This window comes from Typha angustifolia, chromosome 14 (genome assembly GCF_048772165.1).
Source record: "Typha angustifolia cultivar Huaian chromosome 14, ASM4877216v1, whole genome shotgun sequence".
NCBI classification, from domain to species: Eukaryota; Viridiplantae; Streptophyta; class Magnoliopsida; order Poales; family Typhaceae; genus Typha; species Typha angustifolia.
In genome coordinates, this window is record NC_133252.1 from 8,612,364 (window position 1) to 8,623,202 (window position 10,839).

The window sequence follows — 10,839 nt, forward strand, 5'->3', positions numbered from 1 at the left end:
CAAATCTTCTATTACGTTAAAAAGAAATTGTAAACGCAACGCCCCTTCGAACTCAGTACAGATTGGTGAAAAATCAAAGTCAAACTTCGAGCTTGTGCTGTCCACGTTCTACCTTACTTCTTCAACTAATTTGGCATTAAAAAAGAGGAGTAGATTCTTTATCTTATCATTGGTTCACTTGCTCAAACACAATCCCTTCGAGTCTATAAATAGCTATCGGCATGAGCAGCTCTTCATCATCAGCTAGCTGCTCTTCCTCACTGCTCTCTTTCACTCTCTCCCGCCCACCTAAGAGCATACATATATATAGTAAAGATGAGCAGAGGAGGTAGATGTCAACTTCGTCTCTTGGCCTCCTGCCTTCTGTTTGCATTGGCAATTCAAGCCATGCTTCCCACGTCCTCTGCTTCCCTACAAGTTGGATTCTATGGTTGCAAGTGCCCAAAGGCTGAAGAGATTGTGAGACAGGTGGTGTACAAGGCTGTGGCCAAGACTCCTGGCCTTGGCGCCGGCCTTATTAGGCTGTTCTTCCACGATTGCTTTGTTAGGGTAATTGACTTATACATTACACACACACACAGACACCCATATATATATATATGAGACTAACTACCATTAATTTTTGCACCAGGGCTGTGATGCCTCCGTACTCCTCGACCCAACACCAGCCAACCCCAACACGGAGAAAACTTCTCCTCCAAATAACCCTAGCTTGCATGGCTTCGACGTGATTGATGAAGCCAAGACTGCTCTCGAGCACCACTGTCCAGGCGTTGTCTCTTGTGCGGACATTATCGCATTTGCCGCTCGTGATGCGGCTAAATTCCTCGGTGGTATAACGTACGCCATCCCCTCTGGAAGGCACGACGGAAGGGTCTCCATTGCGGCCGAGGCACTCCAAAATTTGCCCCCTCCTTTCTTTAACCTCACCCAGCTCATCACCAGCTTCGCATCAAAAGGACTATCCGTCGATGATCTGGTTACCCTCTCCGGAGCACACTCCATTGGTGAGTCCCGCTGCTCATCCCTGTCGCTCCAAGATCCGTCTATCGAGCCATCTTTCATTGCATTCTTGAGGAGCAAATGCCCGTCGACTGCAAGCCGTACTGTGGTTGTGGATCAAGATATTGTGACACCAAATAAATTGGATAACCAATACTATAAGAACGTGATAGCTCACAAAGTGTTGTTTTCTTCTGATGTTGCGTTGCTCGCTAGCCCCCAGACGGCGACCTTAGTGGAGGGGTTTGCGAGGCATCAAGGAGCCTGGAAGAAGAAGTTTGGTGCTGCAATGGTGAAGATGGGCAATATAGGAGTGCTTATTGGAAACCAAGGTGAGGTCAGGAAGACATGTAGGGTTGCAAACTAGCTAGCTAGCTAGCTAGTTTCAGTACGACTTGCCATGCATATGCGGTGGTTTTCTCAGCATAATTTCCTATTTGTCTTCCTACGTACGTATGTTGTTTCGTCATGCAACACTTTGTGGTTCGTTTAGTCTGTTAACGTTGTTTGTCTTGTTTTATTTTATTATTTTGTTCCCATTCATATTTTGTTTGTCATCATGTAATATCCAATAAATTACTTGAAAGTAAATCTTTATGAAAGTCAAGATATGTTTTCAGATATCTCTGTACAATTACAACCTATCTTTGCTCAATGGGTACAGTGCTTCTAAAAGATCTTTGATACTGTGCCCAATCCTGAAGTTGGTTCTATACATATGACCAGCACGTCCCAAATAATCGACCAGTTTACCGGTAAATTCGTGAGCTCGATTGGATTAGTCCTTATACTATATAACATAACAACATAACCATCTGAATTCTGAAGTGTCCTATAATTCATATTTCAGAGTATATCTTTTAACGTATATACGGCTTAAAGGGAGATCCCCAAGGACAAATTATTGATTTACCCATTCAAAGCAATTTAAATGCCATGACCAGTCCATAAATTGTTAAAGCTTCCATAAAAGCTAGACTTAGCAATAAAGTACCACGAATTTTACCGTCGGGTTCAAATACTGATTTTTTTTGTTTTACCCTTCTCTCCCCCGATTGAGATATCCTCTTTTTCGCCCAAGAAATATTGTATTGAGTAAACCATCAACCATTCGGAGCGTAATTTCGTCTTCATCTACCAAAACTATCGGAAATATTTCAAAAAAAAGTAGGCATACAACATACAAGACGCTCATGCCCTTCTTTATCTTAAAGGCTTATGATTTTATTTGTCACTTTGGAATTCACAACCAAAAGTGTCTCCTTGTCTAAATAACTAATTTGTTCCGACCTAGACCTAGGATAGTCTTGCCTAAGAAAGAGACCCAAGTCCTAATTACCCCGCTAAGTGGTTAAACAAGACATTCTATTACTTAAGAAACATTAATCATTTTTTTATTGGACATGATTTGTAATGACATCGAGAAGACACAATGGTGTAATGCCTTCGAGATCTCTATGATTAGATTTATTTTTTTCTATATTTATCTCATTTTTATTTATTTTGGTAAAATTATGATTTTTTTCTCATTTCGATTATTTTCATATTGTTGAAAAGTTATATTCGTAAATTATTGGAGATTGAATTGTTGGAAAGAAATATTGAAAATATATTTGATTCCAACTTAAGAAGGGTGTTTGTTGGAAAGAAATATTGAAATCAGATTTGGTTCCAACTTGAAGGGGAGTATTGGAAAGAAATATCAAAATCAGGAAAGAAATTTCAAAATCAGATTTTATTACTATTATTATTGATTTGATTAATCTGTTTGTTATTTACTTTCCTTGTATATAGTAACACTATCCTAATATGTTGGATAGACAAGCTTAATTATAGGAGAGATTGTTGTAATCTCCTCCTATTTATGTACTTGATTCATCTTAGTGAAACACACAATTCCCTCATTCTAATCCTTTTACATGGTATCAGAGCTAGAACCCTAGCAACCAAGTTTTATTGCAGTCATATTCTAATCCATCGAAACCTTCATTACCCTCAATGGCTGAAGATAATCATTCTTCTTCTGATGGTGTTGTTCTACCAAATCCATCAAAGGTAGGAAAAGAAAAATCCCCTACTGACCTCTCCAATCCTTACTTTATCCATCCTTCCGATTATTCTGGATTGGTTCTCGTTTCCAAGCCCCTCAATGGAGATAACTACTCCAGTTGGAAAAGATCCATGATTCGAGCCTTGAAAACAAGAAATAAGCTCGGATTCATCAATGGGTCTATCTTAGCTCCTTCAGAAGCAGATGATCCTGAAGGTCATGCCATTTGGTCAAGATGTAATGACATTATCCATTCTTGGATAGTCAACACCTGTGATCCAGAAATTGCTGACAGTGTGAATTTTTTATTCCACTACCAGAGAAGTTTGGGAGGACCTCGATACCCGATTCTCTCAGGGCAATCTAGCCCGCATATTTGAGATCCAACAGGACATCGTCCTCCACAAGCAAGAAACCACCTCTGTCTCCACCTATTACACTTGATTGAAAACCATATGGGATGAGCTAGGGATGCATTGTGAAACACCACAATCGGAGCAACAAAAGGTAATACAATTTCTAATGGGTTTGAATGAATCTTATAGTGCAATCCGCGGTCAAATCCTCTTGATGAAACCTTCCCCCTCGGTTCACGAAGCATACTCTTTCATTGCTCAATAGGAGAAACAACGCCATCTAGGAGTTGCTTCCACCTCCACCGAGCTGACCTCGGTTGTTGCCATGGCTGTCCGCAAGCTTTATCCACCATCATCGGGAAGAACGAGAGGAGCGATCGTCCTGATTCTAATCACAGACGTAATGGACCCGGTTCTGGAAAGGTGCAACCCCACTGCATCTATTATGATGCTGATGGATATTGGGTCCAAAAGTGTTACAAATTACATGGCTATCCCCCTGGCCATCCAAAGGCCAAGTCCAATCCGGGCTCAGGCTCTACTCGGCTTAATTACTCTGTAGTCAACCAGGCGAGTTGTGAAGAAGGTGGGCCCAACACCACATTCATAGAGGCCCAATTAAAACAGATTATGGAACTTCTCAATAATCAAACAGAAGGTACCCTTAATCCTAAGGCAATTGCGATCACAAAACCAGGTTTGTCTTAATTAGCTTGTCGAAATTGGATTATCAATAGTGGTGCAACAAATCATATCACCTCATCATCAAAAATACTGCATAAAAACAAAGGTTGCTCGTTATCACCCATATTATTACCTAGTGGAGAGAAGGCCAAAACTATTGCTAAAGGATCTATGCCTTTGAATTCTGTCTATAAATTGCGTGATGTGTTATCTGTTCCTACATTCAAAGTTGATTTGTTGTCAGTAGGGCGATTGACAAAAGATTTAAATTGTTTAGTGACATTTTTTTCCCTTATTGGTGTATTTTACAGGATCTGGATACGAAGAAGATGATTGGTTTGGGTGAAATGCATGACGGACTCTATTATCTGGTGGCATTAGGAGCAAGAAAGTCTACCACTAAACAAGCCACGTACTCAAACCAACCAACATGCAATCTCACCATCTCACCTACCGACCTTTGGCACAACCGCTTATGGCATGTATCATCTTCCCGTTTGAATTTTATTGCCCAAAATTTCTTAAATTTTTCTGCTAATTCTAATAAATCTTGCTCTATTTGTCCACTTGCTAAACAAAGTCGTTTACCTTTTAATGTCAGTAATACTTTCTCTATTAAACCATTTGATGTTATTCATTGTGATATTTGGGGTCGCTATCGATATTCTTCCTTTTCTGGTTCTCATTATTTTCTCACCATTGTCGACGATTTTTCACGTTTTACTTGGATATTTTTGATGCGACATAAAGATGAAACACAACTGCTTTTAAAACGTTTTTTCAGTTATGTTTCTACTCAATTTGAAACTCGCATCAAAACTGTTCGAAGTGATAATGGTGGCGAATTTATCTCTCTTCGTTCTTTTTTTCAAGATAACGGTGTTATTTTTCAACATTCTTGCATATACACACATCAACAAAATGGGGTTGTGGAACGTAAACACTGTCACATTCTTCAAGTAGCAAGAGCATTAAAATTTCAAGCTAATCTTCCTTCCCAATTTTGGGGAGAATGTGCTCTTACTGCTGTTCATATCATTAATCGGCTACCTTCCCCAATTTTAGCCGACAAGACACCATTTGAGCTTCTTTACTCAAAACCTCCTACTTTTTCCCATCTACGAGTTTTTGGTTGCTTGGCTTATGCCATAAACATTTATACCTCTTATAAATTTGACTGCCGAGCTACACCTTCCATTTTCATTGGATACCCGATAGGTTAAAAAGGTTACAAACTTTTTGATTTATTAACACAAAAAATTTTCACAAGTAGAGATGTCCATTTTAAGAAAGATATTTTTCCTTATTCTCCAAATAATACCTATTCTCTACCCTTTCCTTTGATCCAAACACCAAGCCCATCAAAGGGAGATGATACAAGTCCCATAAGCCCATATGACCATTCTTTTGAACCCAACTCTCCACTCGACAATCTAATCCACCTGTGAGGTTCAACGATTACCTCTGCTCTGCCGTCACGCATCCTCCCTCTGATCCAGTCACCTCCTCATCTCTAGATTCGCGCAAAGGGACAAGATACCCACTGACCAATTACCTTTCTTATCATCGCTATACACCTGCACACAAATCGTTTATTACTTCTATCAATCAAGAGCAAGAGCCGACCTCTTACAATGAAGCTATCACCAACCCTCAATGGCGTGATACAATGAAGCTTGAGTTAGATGCTCTTGCTGCCAACGGCACATGGAGTCTAACATCTCTTCTGGCTGGTAAGAAACCCATAGGATGTCGATGGGTTTACAAGATCAAACATCGCTCTAATGGCACAATAGAGCGACATAAGGCACGCTTGGTTGCTCAAGGATTCACCCAAATGGAGGGCATTGACTACCACGAGACTTTCTCTCTCATAGCAAAAATTATTTCTGTTCGTTGTCTTCTTGCCTTAGCTGCTGCCAGGGGCTGGCCACTTCATCAGCTTGATGTCCACAATGCATTCCTCCACGGTGACCTGACTGAAGAAATTTATATGTCTCCACCACTAGGGCTTCGGAGACAGGGGGAGGAACATCTCGTCTGTCGTCTACATAAATCGCTCTGTGGATTGAAGTAAGCCTCCCGTCAGTGGTTTTCAAAGTTTTCTTCTATCATCACTTCTGCTGGCTTTATACAATCACGAGCCGACTACTCCCTCTTCACCAAAAAGAAAGGCAAGTCCTTTACCATTCTCCTAATTTATGTCGATGACATTTTGATCACTGAAAATGATCCAAACAGTATTGCTGCCATCAAGAAGCATTTGCATAAAAATTTCAATCTTAAAGACCTTGGCGAGTTGAAATATTTTCTAGGAATAGAAATCTCTACATCTAGGAATGGGATTTTTATGTCACAGAAAAAATATGCATTAGAAATAATCAAAGATGCAAGTCTATTAAATGCTGCTCCAGTGGACACTCCTATGGAAAGAGGCTTAAAACTGTCGGATAAAGATGAATTGCTTAAAGATCCAGGTAGATATAGAAGATTGGTGGGCCGCCTGATATATTTGACAGTTTCAAGACCTGATATCACTTATTATGTTCATGTCTTGAGTAGATTCATGCATTAACCTAGAAGACATCATATGGAGGCAGCCTTACGCGTTGTTCAGCCGAAGCGGAATACCGCGCAATGATAGGAGCTTGCTGTGAGTTAACATGGCTTCGGTACCTATTAGGAGACTTAGGCCTTATTCACCATGGACTTGTTTTCTTATATTGTGACAACAAAGCTGCTCTCCATATAGCAGCAAACCCAATCTTTCATGAACGCGCAAGGCACATAGAAATGGATTGTCACTATATTCGAGATAAGATTCAAGATAGTTCAATAATTACCAAGCATATTGGCTCAGCAAATCAATTGACAGATTTGTTAACTAAACCTTTGGGAAAGGAAATATTTATACCTATAGTACGCAAGTTGGGCGTGCAAGATATCCACTCTCCAACTTGAGGGGGAGTGTTGGAAAGAAATATTGAAAACATATTTGATTCCAACTTAAGAAGGGTGTTTGTTGAAAAGAAATATTGAAATCAGATTTGGTTCCAACTTGAAGGGGAGTATTGGAAAGAAATATCAAAATCAGGAAAGAAATTTCAAAATAAGATTTTATTACTATTATTATTGATTTGGTTAATCTGTTTGTTATTTACTTTCCTTGTATATAGCAATACTATCCTAATATGTTGGATAGACAAGCTTAATTATAGGAGAGATTGTTGTAATCTCTTCCTATTTATGTACTTGATTCATCTTAGTGAAACACACAATTCCCTCATTCTAATTCTTTTACATGAATAAAGTTGTTAGAGTTTTATTTTATATTGTTCCTAGTATTGTCTTGGATCATCAAGTGTTTGATGCTCTAGTTCATGATAATTTCATTAGAAAATCAACAAGATCATCGGCGTTCAATTCTTATATGCTCCATGATCATGATGATGTTGCTTACTTGACAGATCGGAGCATTAAATTAGTAGGTTGCCATGTTGACTACTTTGGTCCAACAACAACATGACATTTGCCGCCCATCTAGAATACCCATGTATCAGACAAGGAGCAAGCGTATGATTTTGAGAACCCTTTTGATAGTTATCTGCCAAAGGAAAAAAGCCCAACAGTCCATCACAATTCAGGGCAATGGGAATCAAGTTTAAAGATTGAAGTGCCTAAGTTCCATGGAGACCTATAACCAGAAAGTTCCTAGAGTGTATTGCCACGTGGAGGAAGTCTTCAATTTCAAGGAGGTTCCTGATGTCAAATGAGTATCTCTAGTTGCTACTAGGGTTTGGGTCGAGCTACTATATGGTGGCAAAAGTTCAAACTCACTGGATTTCTCCGAGGGAAACTAAAGATAAGAGTTATAAGACAAGTTGAAGAAGTATATGTGCTCAGCGTTCCTACCCTACAACTACACGAGGCTATGATATCAATTTCATCAAAATCTATGTTACAAATCATCTAAATTGGAAGTTTGAATAAAAAGATATAAATAAAACAGTTGAGGGAGGTCAAAATAGGATAAAATGATAAAAATTTAATGTTACAGCGGTCATCAGAAAGTGACGAATGGCCAATGGTGATATGGTGGATAGTTGTATAATAGGGTGGATGCTGGAGAAAGATAGTGGCTAGGATTTTGATACTTAAAAGAGTTCTATAATTACCATATACTCCAATAAAGATAGAGATGATCTAACAGCTACAATAAAAATAATAAATACAATAATAAAAAATAACTAAACTCAATTAATTTTTAATGCTCAAATGCTTAGACTCCTGAATAAGCAAAGATCTTTAGAGATTGCCCCAAGGAAAGTAAGATATACCCTAGGCTAGAGGGGCTGCACATAACTTATAAGACACAATTCTCTATCACAAGAGCTCATTAGAGATCTAATAAAGAGCTAAGGTGCAAATATAGAAAGGAGTGAATCTTATAATCAAAGAAAAAGAGATAACATGGTTTTATGGTTACGTTGAGAGTAATTTCTCCTTTTATGTCTTTTTATAATCCTAATTAAATCGACAAATCAAACAGTACTATTTTTATGAGAGAGATCTTTATTTAACACTTGAAAATTAAGCTAAAGAGAAGTTTAAAAGTATCTCCAACTGAGCTCGAAAACTCTAAATTTGGAGCTCAGTGGAGTTCCAATCGGACTTCAAATAGGGCTCCAAATTGGGAGCTAGCTATAGTGGAGCTCCAAATTTGGAGCCCCATCTAAAAATTTAGAGCCCAGCTCCAATACTATTTAACTTTAAAAAATTTCACTTTTTCTCTACAAAAGCTTAATCCAAAAATTTAGATTTCGTCTGTATCATTTATTAAATAATCTAATTAGTTAAATTAAATATATAATTAATTTTTAACAAAAAATAGTACTATTGAAAACTTCTCATCAAGATCTTTAAAATGAGTATAATATTAAATTATTTAAGTTATTTTAAAATTTTTATTTTTATTTCGTGTAATATAATTTTGATACGTTTAATTAAAAAGTAATAATTTAAAATTATTTATGAAACTATTGAATATTAATCTTATTATAAAAATATCGATCAGAGTTTTCTAACTATATATTTTTTATTAAAAAAATAATAACATTAAGAGAGCTTATTAAATAATTTAAAATATAATATATAAAATATATATATTATATTAATTAAATAATAAATATAAAGCCACGTATTTATAGATCGAGATGCTCCAATAACGTCAGCGGAAGTATGGTATCAAAAAAGCACTTGTAATTGTGCGATTCTCCCTGGCAACATAAATAGCTTTTAATATTTCCAAATAGGCAATGACTTCAGGTTATGATGAGTGTGTTGGCTAAACCATCGGCGTCCAACAAAGTTGTCCTAATGAAAAAGACATTCAACCTGAAGATAGTTGAAGGTGGATGGGTTGCGGAATATATGAATGAATTTAATACTATCATAATTAGTTGAACTCGGCTGGCAACAACTTTGACAGTGAGATCCAGGCACTATTAAATTTATCATCTCAACCTGAGAGTTGGATTGGCCTAGTTACGGCCTTGAAAATTTTGTCAGGATCTTCTACTCTGAATTATGATGTTGTCGTAGGTGTTTTAATTACCCAAGAAATCTAGAGAAGATATCTGGCAAAGTAGTGGGGATAACTCTCAAAAGGAGATGATTATTGGCATTGCAGCATAAAGTGTCACATCAAATGGTATTGTAAGTCTACAAATATTAGACGGACAACATTGCACAAGATACTTAGGGCTTCCAAATAAATATCTATACAAACTCTAATTCTAAGATTTGATTTTATGTTTGGATGGATAGCTTGAATACTCTAGAGTAAATTTAATAGAAAATTAATGCAAAAAGGACATTCTCACTAATTACGGCAAAGGCAACTTTGGTTATGCATATCTTATGGATGAAGAACTTTTTAATAATAATAAAGGAATTACAAAGAAAATTAAAATTTATTTCATTAGCTAACACACTTAACTCTTATGCCTCTGTAAGTGGACGGGTAATTTAATTATTTTATATAAAGAAGTGTAGTATTTTTAATAATTTTTTAATAATTTAGTTTAGGGAAAGTATATAAAAAATAATGATAGTCAAGAAAATAAAAATAAAATCCTAAAATTTATGGGTTTATTTTGTTTCAAACCCTGCTTTATTACATTTTCAAAAAAAAAATCCTTGCATTTTATAAAAAAATATTCATTTAACACCGTTAATTTTAATTCACCTCACCTAAACATATAAGAATCTACAAATTATTCAATTTTAATTCAAGGTTGATATTATATAATTCTTTAATTCTTATTTTAATTTAGCATTTAAAATTTTGAATTATGCTTATCTCACAAGATTTATTCAAATTTTTTATCAGTGGTAGCATTTTGAAGATTTCAGAAATATGGGTTACTTAATTTTCTTGATAGTAGGGTGTTAATGAGATATCCGTTGTAAAAGACATGAATTTCTTTTAGAGAAATCATATTGTAGGATTCGAACCAATAAAAGTCCATAATATCGGGCTTATTTTACAAAAAGTCCTATTTTTAAATACGGGTTATTTTTGTATATACAATGTCCATCTTGATATTTACACATATACCATTGAATATGAATGATTTTTACATGTATACCATTTAAAATACTAAATATCCCCTGAAATTAAATAACCATTAAATTATTTTTAAAATTTAATAATTTAAATGTCAACATATAAAAATATTCTTATTC

At 36.3% G+C, this 10,839-nt stretch overlaps 1 protein-coding gene across 1 annotated transcript; it reads left to right on the forward strand.

The window, feature by feature from the left end:
- Positions 1-387: 387 nt before the first annotated feature.
- Positions 388-1,369, forward strand: LOC140776484 (peroxidase 2-like). The gene is made up of 2 exons (XM_073120209.1): positions 388-549; positions 632-1,369. The coding sequence occupies exons 1-2, from the start codon at positions 388-390 to the stop codon at positions 1,367-1,369; spliced, it is 900 nt and encodes a 299-aa protein (XP_072976310.1).
- Positions 1,370-10,839: the final 9,470 nt, after the last annotated feature.

What these genes read in the sequence shown, in the direction of transcription:
- LOC140776484 (XM_073120209.1), top strand. Translation starts at nt 388, where the DNA reads ATGCTTCCCACGTCCTCTGCTTCCCTACAAGTTGGATTCTATGGTTGC. An exon ending in TCCACGATTGCTTTGTTAGG is followed by an intron (nt 550 to 631) that starts GTAATTGACTTA and finishes TTTTTGCACCAG; the next exon opens with GGCTGTGATGCCTCCGTACT.